The sequence below is a fragment of the Lampetra fluviatilis genome, chromosome 59 (genome assembly GCF_964198595.1).
Source record: "Lampetra fluviatilis chromosome 59, kcLamFluv1.1, whole genome shotgun sequence".
In the NCBI taxonomy this organism is placed as follows: Eukaryota; Metazoa; Chordata; class Hyperoartia; order Petromyzontiformes; family Petromyzontidae; genus Lampetra; species Lampetra fluviatilis.
This window is the reverse complement of record NC_136333.1, coordinates 5,873,210-5,895,962: the sequence shown is the minus strand read 5'-3', so window position 1 is coordinate 5,895,962 and position 22,753 is coordinate 5,873,210. Positions and strand designations below refer to the sequence as shown.

General features: G+C 52.2%; 1 protein-coding gene and 1 long non-coding RNA gene across 2 annotated transcripts in view; one reads left to right on the top strand and one right to left on the bottom strand.

Annotated features, from left to right (window-relative positions):
• The window catches only part of LOC144950707 (uncharacterized), a 306,816-nt gene that overhangs the window by 212,283 nt on the left and 71,780 nt on the right, over positions 1-22,753 (top strand). The gene's annotated exons all lie outside the window — the stretch shown is intronic.
• SNRPA1 (small nuclear ribonucleoprotein polypeptide A') lies at positions 2,252-21,619 on the bottom strand. Its single transcript, XM_078880967.1, has 9 exons — positions 21,400-21,619; positions 17,042-17,189; positions 14,227-14,305; positions 12,725-12,771; positions 11,194-11,296; positions 9,786-9,868; positions 7,200-7,275; positions 5,973-6,066; positions 2,252-3,248 (listed from the first exon to the last, which is right to left on the bottom strand). Exons 1-9 carry the CDS (start codon positions 21,479-21,481, stop codon positions 2,896-2,898), a joined length of 1,065 nt encoding a protein of 354 aa, XP_078737093.1. The 5' UTR covers positions 21,482-21,619; the 3' UTR covers positions 2,252-2,895.

Sequence of the window (22,753 nt, the reverse complement as noted above, 5' to 3'; positions counted from 1 at the left end):
GTCCCGAGGTTTGCGCGAAACGAGTGTCACGTGAGAAAATGCCGAATGCGTTCTTGCGTCTTTCGTATCGACACGCGCGCACGCACGGAGCCAACGCGCTGAACAGGCGCGCACGCTCGGAGCGTTGATAAACACGAGCGCGCACCCACGGTGGAGAGATGCGCCCGGTATGCAGGACGTCGTGGGTTCAATCCCGACGCCTGCTGTATATTTGGAGTTAGCGTCTCTATAATACTGGTAGGAACCCACTGGTTCCACCAGCCCACAGGGGATTATTGTGTCCGTCCGTCGTGCAGGGAGGGGGTGGGTGGGGAGGGGCTGGTCACTCTGTGGTGCCCTTATAAAACTCAACGTTTAACCTACTCACGCCGGCTTGTGCCCGCCCTCACAGTGGGGCATATTTGCGGAATACACCACGCCGCCGTTGACCCTGGCCATTGACCGAGCAACCCAACGTTCCTACCAGCTCCCTCCGCAGGAATGTGTTTATCATCACGGTGGCTAGGAGATGTTAACTACCTCGCCTGGTGTACAGGAAGTCGTGGGTTCAATCCCGACGCCTGCTGTATATTTGGAGTTTGCGTGCCTCTCTCCCCATGGTTGCGTGTTTTTTTTTCTACGGGTCCTCCAGTTTTTCCTTCCCCCCTCTGTCTATTTAAGGCCACCCCACAGAGACGATCACCCCTCTCTGTTACCTGTGTTGCTCTCTCTATGTATCTTGGTGATATCTGTCTGCTAATGTCTGTCTATAGTTTTCTGGTTAGATTTTATGTCGCTATTTCATTATACCTGATGATGATTGCTTGTGTTGCAATCGAAACGTCGTATTCTATTATTTAATTTAATTTATTATTTTATCTTTAGACGTGACTTAACCGAAAGAACCAAATAATAATTCCTGCAGTCACGAAAGTTCTAAAATTAAGATTCCTCTTGATATGCAAATTATTTTGTCAAGGTGCTCTTCCTCCTCCCTCCCAGCTTAAATATACGCTCCAAGCCTGGGGTGGTGTTCATTCAGACTGTCGTCTCGACAGACCTGTTCTTCACCTGAGGACGGCTGCTTGCGTTGTGGCCGAAACGTCGTGAGAATAATTTGATAGTTTTATTTTTATTATTTTATTATTCCCATTCTACGTGACTTTACCGGAAGAACCAAGAAGATGAATCCCTGCATGGGGACTTGAGAAATCGCGTGACACAAGTCGAAAAATGGTAGGCCACCTCCGATAAGCGCGATTGGCCACGTACGGCGCGAACGAAGTTCAGCGTACTTACATGCGAACATTCGCCAAGAGTAAGGGCCATCTATTGCCCGCGTCAGCGTCCACGACTTGCCAAATTCTAAAATTACATCGCAAACGATTCCATTGCGATTACACACACAGCAGCAGCAGCAGAAGCATCGCCCCCTACTGGCAGATTAATAGTCTCGGTCACTCTCGGACTCATCCCGGTCGCTCATCACCGGGTTCAACGAAATCCACATTAATCGTTTGACGTAATAACCGTTCGGCTTCGGCAACTGCTGTAAGTACGGTTAGCGAGCGCCTATTAAGGCTAGGAGGGCACGTGCGTGGTGCTTGGGGTGGTTGGGACCAAAACGCATTGGGGGAGCACAGGCGGTCCGCATCGGGCCGGTCATCTCGGTCAGTCAACACACGGTACCTCAAGTCTGTCCCGTGACCTGCCAACAGCGAGCCATCGACACTTCACGTGTCCTCAAAGTGCACCTAGCCTGGCACAAGAGCCACATTGACGTCACGGCCACTTGGTGGCGAACGGCGGTTGTCGATGCCGTTACTCGTGGGTGGGTGCCTTGGTCACAACACATTCCACTCCAACTGGCAGTCACTATCTTCTTGGTTCTTTCGGTAAAGTCACGTAGAAGGGAAATAATAAAATAATAAAAATAAAACATAATAAAATAATTCTCACGACGTTTCGGCCACAACGCAAGCAGCCGTCCTCAGGTGAAGAACTGGTCTGTCGGAAAGACAGCGTCTGAATGAGTTTCCGACAGACCTGTTCTTCACCTGAGGACGGCTGCTTGTGTTGTGGCCTAAACGTCGTGAGAATTGTATTTAATGTTTTATTTTTATTATTTTATTATTTCCCTTCTACGTGACTTTACCGAAAGAACCAAGAAGATGAATCCCTGCAGTCACGAAAGCTTTAAATCGAAATGGCAGTCACCATTTTACACAACCGTTCACCAACAACATCATCATTCGCAAAGAGACTACGAAATGTAAAACAAATACAATAACAATAAACCTTGCCGGCATATATTTTAGTTTATTTTAAAAAAAAAATTCCCTCTCACAATTTTATTTATCAAATCACGATGGTCGTCGCGTCCACGCAAACTGTGAAACCAGCCTGTGCAGATTTCGCGAGGCCCCCGAAGTTGGTTTGATGCCCAAACAGCGTGGGCCAATACGAACTCCCAAGACCATCCCCCGACTTCAGAAATTCCAGGCGCAAAGTCTTCACAAAGACTCCTCTTGATCTAAAAACCTGTCCTCTCAAAAGTTGATTCTCTCAAGACACCGACTCCGAAGCCGGGTCTCAACTCAAGACGCTGATCTCATGCCTCCTAAGCCTCAAGTAACTGGATCTTGAAACCCAGTCCCGAGAGACGCTGGTTCCTGAAACCCAATCTCGAGCCACCAGCACTCTCAAGACAACGACCTTGACAAACAAGCTCCAAGACAACGTTGCTCGGACCTGGTCTCTCTCTCTCGCTCTCTCTCAAAATAAACGTAGACAACAATAACAACACAAAACCTGGATCAGAGTCTTTTGAGACGAAACCAATCCTTAAAAAACAAAAAACGCATCTGAAATTCCCCCTCCCCGTGACCAGCCCAGTCTGCCCCCCCCCCCCCACCTTCACCCCTCACTCATCTCCACATCCTGCACTTTCTCCGTACTCCCATTCTGCTTATTCTCCGTTTCCGTGGCGGCCTCCCCGTTGTTCCTGGCGCCGCCATCTCCCTCTCTCCGCGTCCCCGCATCTTTCCCGGCGTCTTTCTCCGCGTCCCCCCCCTCCTTCTTGGCATCCCCCTCCTCCTTCTTCGCGTCTCCCTCCCCCTTCTTGGCATCCCCCCCCTCCTCTTTCTTGGCGTCCTCCTCCTCCGCGTCCCCCCCGCCTCCGTTTCCGCTCTCCGCGGGGGCCGCCGTGTCCATGTCGTCTTGGGCGCTGGCGGAGGCCGCGGGGGTGGTGGCGCTAGCGGCGGCAGCCGCTGAACGGACGGACACAACAGCGAGTGCGTGCGCGTTAAGAGACACAGAGGCGGCGGTGCAGAGGACCTGGGTTCAAGCCCTGAACCAGGGCGTCGCGGTGGCTGGTTTAGAGGAGGTCGTGGGTTCGATCCCAACCCCTGACGCCTGCTGCTGTATATTTGGAGTTTGCGTGTCTCTCTCTCATCATCATCACGGTGGCTAGGAGATGCTAACTACCTCGCCTGGTATACAGGAGGTCGTGGGTTAGATCCAGACCCTGACACCTGTTGCTGTATATTTGGAATTTGCATGTCTCTCTCTCTCTCTCATCATCATCACGGTGGCTAGGATGTTAACTACCTCGCCTGGTATGCAGGAGGTCGTGGGTTCGATCCCGACCAACACCTGCTGCTGTATATTAGGAGTTTGCGTGTCTCTCTCTCTCATCATCATCACGGTGACTGGGAGATGTTAACTACCTCGCCTGGGGTGCAGGAGGTCGTGGGTTCTATCCCGACCCTGACGCCTGCTGCTGTATATTTGGAGTTTGCGTGTCTCTCTCTCTCATCATCATCACGGTGGCTATGAGATGTTAACTACCTCGCCTGGGGTGCAGGAGGTCGTGGGTTCGATCCAGACCGCGACGCCTGCTGCTGTATATTTGGAGTTTGTGCGTTCTCCAAGGTTTTCCCTCCACATTTAGAAACATGCGTTTAAAAGCATTTGGCTGCTATGAATGTCCACGTGATGATAGGCTACTTCGTCGAGCGATCATTTGTGAGCCAGGTCGCGTCTGAAAAAGAGCTACTTAGATAGCTCAGTGGGCCTTACCTGGTAAAATAAACACTTAAGATAAGTTGAGTCTAAATCTTTAACTCGGCAGATTCATAATGGCCGTGTTAAAAACACCGAGCCAGCAACAATAAAAAATCCTGAGTTCAAGGCCTGTGCGTCTAAATCTGTATCCAAGTGGGTTAACAACAGAGGTCGCAACCGGGTACCCGATACCCATACCCTACCCGATACCCGATGCCCGTACCCTACCCGATGCCCGTACCCTACCCGATGCCCGTACCCTACCCGATGCCCGTACCCTACCCGATGCCCGTACCCTACCCGATGCCCGTACCCTACCCGATGCCCGTACCCTACCCGATACCCGTACCCTACCCGATACCCGTACCCTACCCGATACCCGTACCCTACCCGATGCCCGTACCCTACCCGATACCCGGCTACCCGTTTGCGACCCTGGTGCGGCCGGGTACGGGTAAGGAATCAAAACCCGTTTGCGACCTCTGGTTAACAATGGCTGTGCCAGAGATACCGAGATTCCGGATTTGAATCTCGATGTTGACCCTCCAGTGGTTAAACTAGTCTGACGTCTCTCATCTCAGTCGCCCGTCCCAAACGAGACGGCACAGAAGAGGCAAGATATGAGGAAACAGGATTGGTGGAACGTCTAAGACTAACAGAACAACACGGCAAGACACACCATGTGAGAAGGCGCGAATGTATACGAGAGGATCTTCTTGGTTCTTTCGGTAAAGTCACGTAGAAGGGAAATAATAAAATAATAAAAATAAAACATAATAAAATGATATGCAAATTCCGTTGTCAAGGCGCTCTTCCCCCCTCCAACCCAGCTTAAATATACGCTCGAAGCCTGGTGGTGTTCATTCAGACGCTGTCTTTCCGACAGACCTGTTCTTCACCTGAGGACGGCTGCTTGCGTTGTGGCCGAAACGTCGTGAGAATTGTATTTTATTATGTTTTATTTTTATTACTTTATTATTTCCCTTCTACTTGATGACTTTACCGAAAGAACCAAGAAGATGAATCCATGCTGCATTCACGAAAGCTTTAAATCGAGATATGAGAGGACTTGACGGTGAAAATGCGACAGGCAGTACGAAAGAGACGGACAAAACGAACAGGACAGTACAAACGAGACAGGGGGGGGGGGGGGACAAGACATGACAGAACACGAGTGCGGAATAAAACTTAAAGACATCCCAGGCAAAAATAGACATGGCAAAAAAGGCAGAACGAGACAGTAGAGAACGAGCCAGGCAGAAGCAACAATAAGGACATTCTCAAATCCAACGGAGGCAGCTCATTGCATGACAGAAGGGGAGTGAATGTTTACGAGGCTATTTGCGTGTGTGCGTGCGTGCATACATGTGCGCACGTGTGTGGGCGTACGTGTGTACGTACATGTATGCGCGTGTGTGTGGACATGGACTCAGCCTCAAATGAGTACCTGGTGCGGTGTGTAAACATCGCCACTGGGGAGACAAAGGCGGCCGGGCGTGGTGCTGGCCACCCACCCCCTCGTGTGCCGTGCTGGCCTTCATAGGTGCTCGCTAACAGCACTTGCCCCAATAGTCTGCGCAGGCTATACGGGGATCTTTGTCTTGTGGGCGCGTGGGTGTGTGTGTGTGTGTGGGCACGCGTGTGTGTGTGTGTGGGCACGCGTGTGTGTGTGTGGGCACGCGTGTGTGTGTGTGGGCACGCGTGTGTGTGTGTGGGCACGCGTGTGTGTGTGTGGGCACGCGTGTGTGTGTGTGGGCACGCGTGTGTGTGTGTGTGGGCACGCGTGTGTGTGTGTGGGCACGCGTGTGTGTGTGTGGGCACGCGTGTGTGTGTGTGGGCACGCGTGTGTGTGTGTGGGCACGCGTGTGTGTGTGTGTGTGGGCACGCGTGTGTGTGTGTGGGCACGCGTGTGTGTGTGTGGGCAGCACCTGTTGGTTTCTCCTGGCCTGGAATGTGTCCGGCTTGCAGGAGGCTCTTCAGCCTCGTCACCTCCTCGAGAGACGACGCGTTTATTATCGCAGTCTGAGAAGAGACACGCGCGCACGATGACACACACACACACGCCGTCGATATCTGCCAACGTTTCAGTCACTCTCAACACGTGGGTGACCGTGAAGAGGGCCATCAACATCGGGTTCGAGGTTCGGGCCTCGATACACACACGGCCGCCCTGAGTACTGACCCACTACACGCAGTCAACCGTGCGAATCGGGAGGTAACTTTATCTATAGTTACACCGCAATTTGCTCTATCGCAACACACGGCGATCGCGAGTAAATCAAGCCCCTCCCCCCCGCCCCCCGTGTCCCTGGCTACTTTGACAAAATTGTCACGATCCCTCCTGGAAAAGGATCTTAAAGAGTTGGCGAGGCTTCCATGGGTCACCACGCGGAGCAAGAATAGAAAAACTATAGCAGCTCCTTGTAATCTGGCGTAGGACGGAAGTGGGGAGATGTGCCGTGTGTTTGGTGACACGAGGGCAACGGGTGGGTGTCGTCAAGGAGCATAAACCGTGGCGGCGGTGTGGTGGTGGTGGCATGGTAGTGTGGTGATGGTGTGGCGTGGCAGTGTGGTGGCGGTGTAGTGGTAGTGTGGAGTGGTGGTGGTGTGGTGTGGCGTGGTAGTGTGGTGGCATTGTGGTGGTGTGGAAGTGACGCAGTGTGACCGTGTGGATGTGTGGCAGTAAGGCGGTGTGGCGGTGGTGTCGCTGTGGTGGTGTAACAGGGTGGTAGCGTGGTGGTGTGTCTTAGCGGCCGGTCGTGCGGCTTAGTGGCATGGTTGCACGACAGGGCGTCAGTGCGGTAGTTTGTGCCGGTGATCCAGCACTGCAGGGGGCGAGGGGAGGGGGCAGGTGGACCACACAACTTTGTGAACACTCCCAAAACCACCGGGACTGTGCGTTGCCCAGGAGATGGCAGCACAGCAAGCGCGCGCGTGCAAGCACGCATGTGCGGACCGCCGAGTGTTACCCTGCTAATTTTTCACGGTGGGCAAGTCTCCGGATACTCTGGTCATCACCGGCACAAAGCGCGACTCCACCGCCGACAACGTCTTGCCCCAAACATTCCCAGCGCGGGAGCCTCTGGCAGTTGGCGACCCTCGCCCCGGACAAACGAGAGACGTCACGACAACTGCACAACACGGCGGCCGCCCACCTTGATCGCCTCCATCTCGGCCGGCGTGGGTCCCGCCTTCTTCTTCTCAATCACCAACCCGGCACCCGGAGTGAAGCTTTGCGGCGGGGAGACACGGGTGGGAGGGGGGGGGGGAAACACAAGGGGGAGACACGGGGGAGGGAGACACGGGGGGGGGGGGTAGACACAAGGGGGGTAGACACAAGGGGGGTAGACACAAGGGGGAAACACGGGGGAGGGGGAAACACAGGGGGAGGGAGACACACGGGGGAGACACGAGGGGGAGACACGGGGGGGGGAGACACGGGGGGGGGAGACACGGGGGGGGAGACACGGGGGGGAGACACGGGGGGGGAGACACGGGGGGGGGGGGAGACACGGGGGGGGGAGACACGGGGGGGGAGACACGGGGGGGGAGACACGGGGGGGGGAGACACGGGGGGGGGGGAGACACGGGGGGGGAGACACGGGGGGGAGACACGGGGGGGAGACACGAGGGGGAGACACGGGGGGGGGGGGGGGGGGGAGACACACGGGGGGGACACACGGCGAGACACGCAGCCACACGCGGAGACGGGGAGAGAAATGGGGAGACACGGGGACACATGGGGAGAAAGGAGGATACACGGACAAGGGGACAAAAGAGGTAGAGGCGTGGACACGCAAGGAGATAACGAGACATGCGGACATCCAAGGAGGCAATGGGACAAACAAAGACACACGCAGACATCCAAGGGAGCATGGAGAGACATGCGCACGAACAACAACAACAAACTAATTAGTCAACACTTTAGTGTCAGCAGCTTTCCAGCCCGAGGCAATGACCACGTGTAGCATCTGTTCATAGCTGAAGTTTAATATCCGAGCGAAACTTTATTATCCAAATCCGCTGTGGTTAATTTGTGGTTCAGAAAGGAGGGGTGGGGGGGGGGCGGTTCCCAGCTTTGTAACATGTGACAACTTTTTCAGGAGCAGTCTCAAGACGAAGCCAACACAGCAACTGTCCTCGTAAATGTTTTAACGACGCCAATTCACAAGCCTCGTCCCTTGGAGCCCAGTGTCTCGAGCCAGTGATCCTGAACCCCTGGTTTAACGGGATCAATTCTCAATCAAGACTCGGATTCTCAAACCTGAGCCTCCTTGAATCAAATCTCAAATCGAGAATCCGATCATTAAAGTGGGTTTCAAGACATTGATCCTGACACACAGTTTCCTGAAGCTACATTTCAAGACACCGGATCTTCAAAAGCTGGCCCCCTTCTGGGGCCGAGACACTTAATCGAGACTCCGATCCTGAAAACCAGGTCTCCAAGAACGCCGATCTTGAAAAAGCGGGCAAAGTTTTAAGGTGCAAGCAGCCCAACCCGTCACGGAGCGGATGTACGAAATCCCATTCACCGCAGCGTGATGCATCATCGTGCCAAAACCTCGGTGGCTAAATAAAGTTTCGCTTCCGCATCGCACTGTGGTAATTGTGTAGTGTCTGTTTTTATGTTTAATGTCCGATCGTGGCGGGCTGTGGCAAGGCGCGGAAGGGCAAGCGAAACTAAACCTGAAAACTTTAAAAAAAGTTAAACACGCGCAGCCCAATCTGCAAATTCTCCCCCGCCGCTCTGTGCCTCTCTGATAAAATTTTACCCGACGATTTCGACGGCCAATCGGATTGCTTAGAAATGACGTCGCGCCCCGTTGCTTGGAGCAATCTAGCCTCTCCTGCGCGCTCGGTAACGAGCGGTTACGTCGCGTGCCGAACGTCCGATGTAGATTCGTACATTTTGGTCCCTTTGCAGAGGTCGCAACCGGGTACCCGATACCCGTTTGCGACCCTGGTGCGGCCGGGTACGGGTACGGGTAGGCCGTGAGTCACTGGTGAGTAACCGTTTGTCACTCATTTCGGGTAGGGTACGGGTAGGGAACGGAAACCCGTACCTGGCCGGGTACGGGTACCCATTTGCGACCCTGGTGCGGCCGGGTACGGGTATGGAATCAAAACCCGTTTGCGACCTCTGCCCCTTTGTAGGTCGAGATTGGAAAATTCGGCCTCGTTTATGCGCTACGGACTGGCGCCTGCAACCGACCGAAGGATCTATCCGGCGGTGATTTCGTTGGCTCCGACAGAGCCCATCTCTGCGTCAACTATCACGTGTGTTCGACTTGCCCCTCTCACAAGCCACGGCCCAACCACGGCCATCGCAAGCTTCCCATTACCAGCGCCACCTTTCCGAAAATCAACTTGAACTTTTGATGGATTTGGCGTCAATCACGTTCCAGTCGTGTTGACGTTGTGGGGGGCCAAACATTGTCACGACGCGCAGGAGGTAATTTCTGCGCGTAACCCTCGAAAGAGAATCGGAGCCGCCACCTTGCGTCAGGGGAGCTTTCGTGGGAAGATGACGTCGCAGAAATACTTCAGCTGCCTCTCCGATCCACACTAGAGGCGCCCGTTACCTTTGCAGATGCCCCGCTACGCAAGAATCGAAACCCCGGTTTTAGTCGGACTTTGCCGAAACCCGGCAACCTCCTACGAACGATCCGCGGCACGGTGGCAAAAGGTGGCACGGATTGTGGGGGGCGGCCTGACGATGGTCGACAGTCAATGCATCTTACGTCTTTGCCGTGTTCACTCCTTCCTTAGTGGAGAGAAGAACGGATTTCTTTCCCTTAAACAACCTCTCAGCCTCCTGTCTCTCCTGTGGCTCAGGGCCACAGCGCACACACAACACGCACGCACATGAACACAAAAGCACACGAACACACACACACACGCGTGCACCATCACAGTCGTTTCAAAGTCGAGTGGTTTCCTGCTCGAATCGAGCAAAACACGGAGCTCTCGTCGCCCATTAAACACAGAAACAAGAACAATAGCGCGCACGGATTCTGTAAATGCTTTCGCGCGAGTGTTTTGTTTGTCACCAGAAGCATCATCGACGGATACGATACATTTCAAGCTGCACGAAACATCATATATAAGTGACAGCGACAACGACATCGTTAAGCGTAATCAGGTCATCATCTTGACCGGCCACGTACAAATAAATATTCTGATCCTGATCCTTCTTGGCGCTGGTCGCAAATCGCCAAAGTTGTGGGCAACCCTTTTTCCCAGTTGCCTCTAGGAGGCAACTTTTACGCTCAAGTTGAATTCGAATCGAATCTTCACGAGCGTTACCACATTCCATCGTCTTCTCTGCACCGTCTCGTACGTGTCCGTCTGTCTTGATTGTACCGTCCCGTTTCATTCTGACCTTCTTGTGTCTTGCGTGTCTGTCTCGACTGTATTCATCATAATCGCGTCAACTTGACGTGCCGTCAGTGTCTCCGAGAGAGAGAGGACGACTCAAGAGGCATCAGAGTTGACCACAGTGGAGCGGAAGGGGCAGCAGCAGCAGCAGCCAGGCAGTGAGTCGGTGCCAAATCTCCTCCCCACCCAAGCTCTGTGGCCCTCTATATATTAAGATGTTATCGGCCAATTTAGTGAACGTTTACATTGTCGCTAACATTTGTTTTCATATTCTTGGTTCTTTCGGTAAAGTCACGTAGAAGGGAAACAATAAAATAATTAAAAAATTGAAAACAATTAAATTATCACGACGTTTCGATTGCAACACAAGCAATCATCATCAGAACCAAGAATATGAATCCCTGCAGTCACGAAAGCTTCGAATCTAAATTTCACATTTGTATTGCCGTTCCGAGTCGATGCTTTTAACAGCATTGTCACACGTGTCTGTACAGTCTCGTTCATACGCTCCACGAATCTGAATGCGACACGGGGCATGTCATCCTCACTCAAAAAGTATGGATCCTTGCAGTCGTGAAAAAATTCTAATCTAGAATCATTTCATCCTCGTCATCAACATAGTTTTCATCAGCCGTGATCAATCCACTGCTTGAAGGAAGGCCTCACCCCCCCCAGGCCTAACGAAATCTTTCACGGCCCTGTGACCGCAACAATCCACCAAGCGACTAAGAAAAGGTGAGACGCAGGCAACGTGGAACCGCTCCAACTCACCTTGAGTTTCACCTTCTGGAAGTCGAGGACCCGGACCTGCGGGAGTTTGTAGACGGTGTAGAGGCGGTAATTTTTCTTGGTCGTCACGGGATTCCTGAGTAGACTGAATGAACAAAGCCGCCGTGATTCCCACACGCGCACGCACGCGCTTACAATGCCACTGCATATCCCCTCCCTTTGATGCTGCTAATCCTGCATAATGCACGGGCATAAGTAGTACTAATCACATACCTGCATTTCCCATAAATATGCTAAATTCCTCTTGATATACAAATTCCTTTGTCAAGGCACTCTTCCCCCTCCAACCCAGCTTAAATATACGCTGCCAAGCCTGGTGGTGTTTCATTCAGACGCTGTCTTTCCGACAGACCTGTTCTTCACCTGAGGACGGCTGCTTGCGTTGTGGCCGAAACGTCGTGAGAATTATTTTATTATGTTTTATTTTTCATTAGTTCATTATTTCCATTCTACGTGACTTTACCGAAAGAACCAAGAAGATGAATGCAACTGCAGGACGTGTGTACGTGTGTTGAAACTTCTTTCGCACCATACACAGCCGACCGTGCTAATCGGAGGTGCGCGTTGACGCGTCGCATCTACAATCGACCACGTCTCGCGACGCCGTTTCACACAGCAGGAATCGCGGGAACGTGGGGCATCCTGGGTAAATGAGGCACACTAGTTTTATTTTAACATGCTAGAATTGCGGCTGCCTGTGGACGTCTTATTCTAGCTCCCGCGAAGGGCTTTTCGGCGCCTCGCCCCTACCGATGTCTTCTTCTGTATGCCTACAAAACATTTGCTTTTGGGGGAGGGGAGTGATATTTTTTGGGTGGAGGGTCAACAATTGTTGATCACCTGTTGGATCAAGTTTTGACCCATCTCATCTAGGAGGGGGGGGGGTCCACTTTCTATAACTGTTCAATTCAGGCCTTCTGAAAGGCTCTTATCGTTTAGTTGACGTGCAAACGGAACGCCGGGCTTTTATGATGGAAATGTTCAATAAATGGAGAATTGCGTATTTCAGGATAATGCACGAAACCATTGACAAAACAAGAATTTGATTGATCATATTGGTTCAGAGGCCTCTTATAATTTAGTTGACGGACAATCGAAACGCCGGGCTTTTACAACAGATACAAAGAGGCAGTCGGTCATAGGCCGAGGGAAAGAGGATGATATTGAGCCTGGACTTTAAAATCAGAATCTTTATTTAGACTGGAGGAATCCGATGAGCGATGAGGCTCTTTTTCACAGATGTCCAGTAGGGGCAGGTCAGCTAGTTGCATAAACAAAAAATACAAGAGAAAGAAAAGGTAAGCAAGTCGCCGAAATAAAATAAACGTAAATAAAGTACAAAAGTACAAATTGAACAAGTACACAAATTCCTGCCGATCTGTCAACACCAAATGCAAGCTTGGGACAAGGCAGCAAAGCAACGACGACTTCAATAGGCAGGGAGTTGGCAGGGGGGGGGGGGGAAGGGCCGAAGGTTCGCAGCCAACACGAGGCCACGGAGCGGAGCACGCACCTGAGGAAGCGTAACGACTTGAGGGAGGACAGAGGGTCCAGTTCCGTCTGAAAAGATTCGAGAGGAAAACAAAACGCATGGCGACCCGAATGTTAAGTTTGCTGACAAATTATCATATTATTGACTTGTAGTTCCCTCCCCCCTCCCCCCCACCATGTACATTAAAGGGAACGTTAAGGGGCGTTTGTCTTAGAATCCTAAAAAAACTGTTCCTCCACAGAGGAACACAGAAGATTAGAGACAGAAGACACCACCAGCCACTCAGAATCATCAGAATCATCAGAATCATCTTCCAGAATGCATCTCTCCACTTTATCAGCTTCTGGAAGACGGCTTTTACATCGCAATATGTGATTTTCCAGGAGACACGGTTTAACTTGGCTATTCCCAATAATCTTCCAGAAGACATCTTTCCCCATTTTCAAGTACCATGTCCATCATCATCATCTTTTGGAATGCAGCTCTACGTGGTACTGCATTTTACTGGCAGGAACCTCCTGGTTACACCAGCCCACAGGGGATTATTGTGTCCGTCGTGCAGGGAGGGGCTGGGTGGGGAGGGGAGGGTGGGGAGGGGCTGGGTGGGGGGTGGGAGGGGAGGGGCTGGGTGGGGAGGGGCTGGGTGGGGAGGGTGGGGCTGGGTGGGGAGGGGCTGGGTGGGGAGGGGCTGGGTGGGGAGGGGCTGGGTGGGGAGGGGCTGGGTGGGGAGGGGCTGGGTGGGGAGGGGCTGGGTGGGGAGGAGCTGGGAGGGGAGGTGCTGGGAGGGGAGGGGCTGGGTGGGGAGGGGCTGGGTGGGGAGGGTGGGGTGTGTGGCTGGGTGGGGGGTGGGAGGGGTGGGGCTGGGTGGCGAGGGGCTGGTCACCCCGTGGTGCCCTTATAAAACTCAACGTTTAACCTACTCACGCCGGCTTGTGCCCGCCCTCACAGTCGGGCATATTTGCGGAACACACCACGCCGCCGTTGACCCTGGCCATTGACCGAGCAACCCAACGTTCCTACCAGCTCCCTCCGCAGGAATGTGTTACACCATATTCTCAGTTGTTCACTCTATATATCACGAATCTCTATTAAACACCCGTGTTTCCCGCCTCACCGAGACGTCATACTATTTGAAGAATGCCACGTATTACATGTTTGTTTAGAGACAAAAACATTTGGGCTGCGTCTGATTTGCCGGAGCATCTCACAACCTTGGAGAATACGGTAAGAGGTAAAAGGTACTCTCATTTCAAACGGAGTTGCACGCCAAGTCCCGGAGTGGGGTCAGATATCGTTCGCCACCGAGGGTGAAAAGTCATGGCCGGGAATCAAACTCCGGTTGCATAAACAAGACTGCAGCGTGCCAACCACTAGGCCCACCTCACCGACCCCGCGGTGAAAATATGTCAAGCAACTCCCACAATTATCACTCCGTGGGGGGAGGCCTCGGGTGATGGGTTGGGGGTCAGGGGTTGGGGTCAAAACCGTCGTGGATAGCGTGGGTTTAACGGATGGCATCTCACCAGCTCCTGTAGGTTGTTGTTTGTAAGGATGAGCTCGTTGAGGCTTGGCAGACTTTGATCCAGGCTCTCAGAAAAACGGCTGCACGCGCGGACAGGGAAGAAACAGACAAACACACGGAGAGAAACAGATCCACCATTAAGCCCTTTAAGACTGTTCAGGCAAGTGCTATTGCCATGCAGTTACAATAACAATAAGGAATTTTAAAAAGCGCAATTCAATCAAACAACAACGCTGCACAATCGAAAAACATGGAGGTGCAAACAAACTCTTAGGTTTTTTCGGTAAAGTCACGTAGGTAAAAATAAAATTAAAAGTTAATAAAAGTAATAATGGAAATAAAATAAAATTATAAATCACGACATTTCGGAGGCAACACAAGTCTCCGTCATCAGGTGGGACCGTCACAGCTAAAATTACTGCATCAATATTTTCAAATCTAGAATGGAGGTGCAGGTACATTTAAATGTTTCAAAGCCAATTAATGAGTGTTCATACATGTGCGAGGAATCCGGAACGCCAGGAGAAAACCCCACACACGTTTAGAGCAATACTCTTATACTGGTAGGAACGAAGTGAACCAGCCTTCAATAGATTATATCGTCCGTCCGTCCGATGTCCGATTAGGTGTAGCAACATCGCCCCCTACTGCAAACACTTGGCAGGACCCTACAAAAACCTTTAGACTCATTGAGGCTTTCCTGGCTAAACAAGTGTAACATTCCCTTATAATTCCCTGAGATAGTTTTTAATTAAAACATTTAAATTAAAAATTAACTCACAGCGGCCTAAAGCCTACAGCTAGGCCTAAAGCCTAGAACTAGGCCTCAAACTCTCCCTTCGTATCGTATTTGTTCGTTCCTACCAGCCCACCCCGCAGGGACCTGTTATCACACAAGACGGAACAGACGAAGAATAATAATCCACACTCTGCTGTACCGCCCTGTCCTGGCGAGCCAGGGTATTTCACCTCGACACCCACGGGAAGGGAAGTTTATACAGGTAGGAACAATGCTCCACACTGCCCACCAGGGATTTTTTGTCTGTCTGTCGTGCATAAATATATATATAATACACACTTTGATTGGTGGAGACCTACTGCCGGGTACGGAGAGGGGAGGTGCCTAAGGGAGGAGGGGTCAGGGGAGGGGCCTAAGCGAAGGTGGATCAGGGGAGGGGCCTAAAGATATGGGGGGGGGGGTGGTCAGGGGAGGGGCCTAAGGATATGGGGGGGGGGTCAGGGGAGGGGCATAAAGATATGGGGGGGGGGGTGGTCAGGGGAGGGGCCTAAGGGAGGGGGGTCAGCGGAGTAGCCTAAGGGAGGGGGGATCAGCGGAGGGGCCTGAGGGAGGGGGGGTCAGGGGAGGGGCCTAAGGATATGGGGGGGGTCAGGGGAGGGGCCTAAGGATATGGGGGGGGGGGTCAGGGGAGGGGCCTAAGGATATGGGGGGGGGGTCAGGGGAGGGGTCTAAGGATATGGGGGGGGGTCAGGGGAGGGGCCTAAGGATATGGGGGGGTCAGGGGAGGGGCCTGAGAGAGGGGGTTCAGGGGAGGTGCCTAAGGGAGGGGGGGGGTAAGGGGAGGTGCCTAAGCAAGGGGGAGGGGCCGATAGTTAAGGGGCCTGGCTGCCTGGCTGGCTGCCTGGCTGGCTGCCTGGCTGGCTGCCTGGCTGGCTGCCTGGCTGGCTGCCTGGCTGGCTGCCTGGCTGGCTGCCTGGCTGGCTGCCTGGCTGGCTGCCTGGCTGGCTGCCTGGCTGGCTGCCTGGCTGGCTGCCTGGCTGGCTGCCTGGCTGGCTGTCTGGCTGGCTGCCTGGCTGGCTGCCTGGCTGGCTGCCTGGCTGGCTGCCTGGCTGGCTGCCTGGCTGCCTGGCTGGCTGCCTGGCTGCCTGGCTGGCTGCCTGGCTGGCTGCCTGGCTGGCTGCCTGGCTGGCTGCCTGGCTGGCTGCCTCAAGTCAAGTTATCTTGTACACAGGTAGGAGGAACAACAGGTTCCACACTGCCCACCAGGGATTATTTGTCTGTCTGTCATGCACGAATGCGCTGTCCAACCAAGTTCCTACCTGCCCACTCTGAAGGAACGTGTTCAATATTCGTGTGACCCACCAACCATTATCTCGTCATTGCCGAGTTACAGGTACTCATCGTGGTGAAGTAGTCAGCACTGCACGCAGCCTTCCCCGTTTCCCGAGTGCTGACGCTGTGTGCATCTGGTACTTGTTTGAGAACGATTCGGTTTCGGGAAGGCCCAGGAATTAATTGTTTACGCGCCACTTGCCACTGACGTTGGTCATGGCATGGAATCAAACGTCTTTATTTTCATATCGGTGTGTGTGTGTGTATCTGTGAATCTGTGCGTGCGTAGTTATCTGTAGTTGTGTGTATCTGTGTGTGTATTTATCTGTATGTGTATGTATCTGTATGTATGTATCTGTAGCTGTGTGTGTATTTATCTGTAGCTGTATCTGTGTATTTGTCTGTAGCGGTGTGTATCTGTGTGTATGTATCTGTAGCTGTGTGTATTTATCTGTATCTGTGTGTGTATGTATCTGTGTGTGTATTTATCTGTAGCGCTGTGTGCATCTGTGTGTATGTATCTGTAGCGCTGTGTGTATCTGTGTGTGTATGTATCTGTAGCGGTGTGTATTTATCCGTAGCGGTGCGTATCTGTGTGTGTATTTATCTGTAGCGGTGTGTGTATGTATCTGTAGCGGTGTGTGTATGTATCTGTAGCGGTGTGTGTCTGTGTGTATGTATCTGTATCTGTGTGTGCATTTATCTGTAGCTGTGTGTATCAGTGTAAGTGTGTGTGGGTCCCTACCACACACGGTTGTTGTTAATGATAAGTGACTTGAGCCTCCTGAGCAGAGGGAATCCGTCGATCTTGCGGATCTCATTGTCCGAGAGGTCGATGGTGTCGAACTGATCCAGAGTCGCTCCAAGGTTTTCGATCACCGGGATCTTATAGCCTAGGGGTCAAGGGTTAGCACCTTCAGCATCAATATTACACAACCCTCCTCACCACAACACCACCGCCACCATCATCACCGCAATGATTATTAGGCATCATTGCTATCAACAGAGTAACCGAATTCACTTTGATCACCCTTCTCACCACAACCACTTGCATCGCCATCATAATTACATTCATCAGCATCACAAATCGCCACAATCCTCACCACCAACTTTTCACTGTTACCGCCATCAGTACTGCATAAAAATCACCTTAGAAATAATCGCCTTCGTAAATAACATCGTGTTATTATTACCGCCAAAACACAAGCAATGTCACACCACGTTAACGTCACCACTAACATCACATTACAGACATTGCCTCAAATTAATCACTCCCTTTTCAGTAACGCCAAAGTGCGGCCAACCTACACACCTGGGGCGAACGCAACCGTGCCACACTGTGGATGCGGCAAGCGACAATGTGGCACACTGCCTATGAGTGCCCCCTCCCCCCCCTCGGGACTGGACACAAGACGGTGGTATTTGGCCTACTCTTCCACGCTGGTCAAGTCTTGGAAGCGGTGGGAATACCCACACTATGCCCGAACGTATGGCACCTTCCAATCGACAAACTGTCAAGCACCAATTTCCACTCCCTGGGTCGACAAAGAGTCGGGGAGGAGGATTTAAGGAACTTGGACCATTGTTTTGGCTGCCGCGCAGAGAGATCCGGCGGCGTCCGTATTGCGAGTCCAGTGATCCAAGCAATACTGCCATGGCAGCATCCCATAACCATCGCATCAAGACCATAATCGTCAACACCACTTCTATTATAACAATCAAAGATCAAAGATCCCCCGTGTAGCCTTAACAGACTGTAGGGGCAAGTGCTGTTAGCGAGCACCTATGAAGGCCGGCACGGCACACGAGGCGGTGGGTGGCCAACACCACGCCCGGTCGCCTTTGTCTCCCCAGTGGCGATGTATACACACCGCACCAGGTACTAATTTGAGGCCGAGTCGACCTAAGGGAGGCCCAGGACCGGTTCAGATAATCGTTACTGGTGTTGGTCCTGAGCGGGAATCGAACTCAGGTGGCCAGGTTCGTAGCGCAGCGCGCTAACCGTTGCACCACCGCTCCCACATAACAATAACCTCTATCATCTTCAGGACGCATATCAACACCACAAACACCCCCGTCAACAAGCAAATCACCACCACCGCCATCAGCATCACCAACAGCAAGGCTCGACTCCTCCTCACACGCCGTTATCAACAGGACCATCATAATACAAACATAATATAAGAATTAGGTTTTGACCTTTCTGGAAATAAAACAGGTGTTAACGATATTCGGAATAGAAACCTTTAGCAAGGAATTATGTCTGCATTAAGCAGAGACAGCCTTACTCTTTGGTTCTTTCGGTAAAGCCACGTAGTTAGAAATACATTTAAACAAGTATAGGATCCACATACTCTAAACGTGTGTTAATTCTCAATGTGGACGGGAGGACCCTGACAAAAATCAACGGGACCACGGGGAGAGAAGGAGACGCAAACTAAAAATATAGAGCAGCAGGCGTCAGGGTGGGGATCGAACCCACGACCTCCTGCACACCAGGCGAGGTAGTTAACATCTCCTAGCCACCGTGATGATGATGATGATAGAGAGACACGAAAACTCCAAATACACAGCAGCAGGCATCAGGGTCGATATCGAACTCACGACCCCCTGCACACCAGGCGAGGTAGTTAACATCTCCTAGCCACCGTGATGATAGAGAGACACGCAAACTCCAAATACACAGCAGCAGGCATCAGGGTCGAGATCGAACCCACGACCTCCTGCACACCAGGCGAGGTAGTTAACATCTCATAGCCACCGTGATGATGATGAGAGAGAGACACGCAAACTCCAAATACACAGCAGGCATCGAGATCGAACCCACGACCTCCTGCACACCAGGCGAGGTAGTTAACATCTCATAGCCACCGTGATGATAGAGAGACACGCAAACTCCAAATACACAGCAGGCATCGAGATCGAACCCACGACCTCCTGCACACCAGGCGAGGTAGTTAACATCTCCTAGCCACCGTGATGATGATGAGAGAGAGACACGCAAACTCCAAATACACAGCAGGCATCGAGATCGAACCCACGACCTCCTGCACACCAGGCGAGGTAGTTAACATCTCATAGCCACCGTGATGATAGAGAGACACGCAAACTCCAAATACACAGCAGCAGGCATCAGGGTCGACATCGAACCCACGACCTCCTGCACACCAGGCGAGGTAGTTAACATCTCATAGCCACCGTGATGATAGAGAGACACGCAAACTCCAAATACACAGCAGGCATCAGGGTCGAGATCGAACCCACGACCTCCTGCACACCAGGCGAGGTAGTTAACATCTCATAGCCACCGTGATGATGATGAGAGAGAGACACGCAAACTCCAAATACACAGCAGGCATCGAGATCGAACCCACGACCTCCTGCACACCAGGCGAGGTAGTTAACATCTCATAGCCACCGTGATGATGATGAGAGAGAGACACGCAAACTCCAAATACACAGCAGGCATCGAGATCGAACCCACGACCTCCTGCACACCAGGCGAGGTAGTTAACATCTCATAGCCACCGTGATGATAGAGAGACACGCAAACTCCAAATACACAGCAGCAGGCATCAGGGTCGACATCGAACCCACGACCTCCTGCACACCAGGCGAGGTAGTTAACATCTCATAGCCACCGTGATGATAGAGAGACACGCAAACTCCAAATACACAGCAGCAGGCATCAGGGTCGACATCGAACCCACGACCTCCTGCACACCAGGCGAGGTAGTTAACATCTCATAGCCACCGTGATGATAGAGAGACACGCAAACTCCAAATACACAGCAGCAGGCATCGACATCGAACCCACGACCTCCTGCACACCAGGCGAGGTAGTTAACATCTCATAGCCACCGTGATGATAGAGAGACACGCAAACTCCAAATACACAGCAGCAGGCATCAGGGTCGACATCGAACTCACGACCTCCTGCACACCAGGCGAGGTAGTTAACATCTCCTAGCCACCGTGATGATGATGAGAGAGAGACACGCAAACTCCAAATACACAGCAGCAGGCATCAGGGTGGGGATCGAACCCACGACCTCCTGCACACCAGGCGAGGTAGTTAACATCTCCTTGCCACCGTGATGATAGAGAGACACGCAAACTCCAAATACACAGCAGCAGGCATCAGGGTCGACATCGAACCCACGACCTCCTGCACACCAGGCGAGGTAGTTAACATCTCATAGCCACCGTGATGATGATGAGAGAGGGAGACACGCAAACTCCAAATACACAGCAGCAGGCATCGAGATCGAACTCACGACCTCCTGCACACCAGGCGAGGTAGTTAACATCTCCTAGCCACCGTGATGATGATGAGAGAGGGAGACACGCAAACTCCAAATATACAGCAGCAGGCGTCAGGGTGGGGATCGAACCCACGACCTCCTGCACACCAGGCGAGGTAGTTAACATCTCCTAGCCACCGTGATGATGATGAGAGAGGGAGACACGCAAACTCCAAATATACAGCAGCAGGCGTCAAGGTGGGGATCGAACCCACGACCTCCTGCACACCAGGCGAGGTAGTTAACATCTCATAGCCACCGTGGCGTTCTGGCCTACCCCGTTTGATACTCGCTCACGGCTCAACATCAGTGGCCATCGAAGAACTCGGGCAAGTTCGATTCCCGGACACGGCGAACATCGTTGGCGAGAGAGATAATCTGTTGAGTCCTGCTCCACCAAACCGTAGCGACCAGCGCGGTGAAGTATGTGAACCACCTCCCCCACCACCACCACCACTATCGACACGGCCGGCGTTTTATCCAGCAGTGGATTAACAACACCCACAGCCGTCTACGATTGCCAAGTGAAACTCCACGTGGCCGAAAAACCGCGAACGCACGACAACGCTCACGCCACTGCGAGCGGCTACTTTAAACAAAAAAAAACAAATCAACCCCCGAAACAATTGCACACTTTAAAAACAACAGCACACCTCCTCCACAGCGTTATTCTATCGAAAAAAAACACTTCAAACCCGCACTTTTCTTTAACAAGTAAACACAAAATTAATGATAAAAACCGCGGGCCTTGGCTTTCGCGAGAAGCCTGCCGTCGCCTAGCCACCCCCCCCGCCGTCACCTCTGAGGTCCAGTTCCCGGTCGCGCACGGGGTTCGTGAACTGCGCCGCCTGCTCGATCAGCTCCGCCGTCAGCTTCACCATCGCGAGGTCGTTTCTTTACAGCGCTCTGACTGAACGCCTCCACGATTCGGGGGTTTCGTTTAGGAAAAGTCGCTGACCCCGTGCAAGAGGCCTTTCAATTCGATTGCGCGCAGCGTGGGCCAAGTCTCGCGAGACTCCCGTTCGGTCTTCCGGTCGTTTTTTATTTATACCGGAAGACTGCTTCCTCGTCTTCCGGAAGATGAAGTTAGCTTCCGGAAGATTAGGAAGACGTCTTTCGAACTTCTGGAAGACGTATTCTTTGGGAACCGGTTCCGTATTTCTTAACATTGCCCCATAGACTTTCTATTGGAACCGGTTCCCTATCTCTTAACATTGGCCCATGTTAATAGATAGGGAACCGGTTCCCTACCTCTTAACATTGCCCCATAGACTTTCTATGGGAACCGGTTCCCTATCTCTTAACATGGCCCCATAGACTTTCTATGGGAACCGGTTCCCTATCTCTTAACATTGCCCTATAGACTTTCTATGGGAACCGGTTCCCAATCTCTTAACATTGCCCCATAGACTTTCTATGGGAACCGGTTCCCTATCTCTTGACATAGCCCCATAGACTTTCTATGGGAACCGGTTCCCTATCTCTTAACATGGCCCCATAAACTTTCTATGGGAACCGGTCCCCTATCTCTTAACATGGCCCCATAGACTTTCTATGGGAACCGGTTCCCTATCTCTTAACATTGCCCCATAGACTTTCTATGGGAACCGGTTCCCCATCTCTTAACATGGCCCCATAGACTTTCTATGGGAACCGGTTCCCTATCTCTTAACATTGCCCCATAGACTTTCTATGGGAACCGGTCCCCTATCTCTTAACATGGCCCCATAGACTTTCTATGGGAACCGGTTCCCTATCTCTTGACATAGCCCCATAGACTTTCTATGGGAACCGGTTCCCTATCTCTTAACATGGCCCCATAGACTTTCTATGGGAACCGGTCCCCTATCTCTTAACATTGCCCCATAGACTTTCTATGGAAACCGGTTCCCTATCTCTTAACATTGCCCCATAGACTTCTTATGGGAACCGGTTCCCTATCTCTTAACATTGCCCCATAGACTTTCTATAGGAACCGGTCCCCTATCTCTTAACATTGGCCCATAGACTTTCTATGGGAACCGGTTCCCCATCTCTTAACATTGCCCCATAGACTTTCTATGGGAACCGGTTCCCTATCTCTTAACATTGCCCCATAGACTTTCTATGGGAACCGGTTCCCAATCTCTTAACATGGCCCCATAGACTTTCTA

Coding starts and splice junctions, on each gene's coding strand:
- SNRPA1 (XM_078880967.1), bottom strand. CDS start 21,481: ATGGTGAAGCTGACGGCGGAGCTGATCGAGCAGGCGGCGCAGTTCACG. Junction 12,772..14,226: donor ACAACAACCTACAGGAGCTG/GTGAGATGCCAT, acceptor GAATCTTTTCAG/ACGGAACTGGACCCTCTGTC. Junction 7,276..9,785: donor GGAGTGAACACGGCAAAGAC/GTAAGATGCATT, acceptor CCCGCCGCAAAG/CTTCACTCCGGGTGCCGGGT.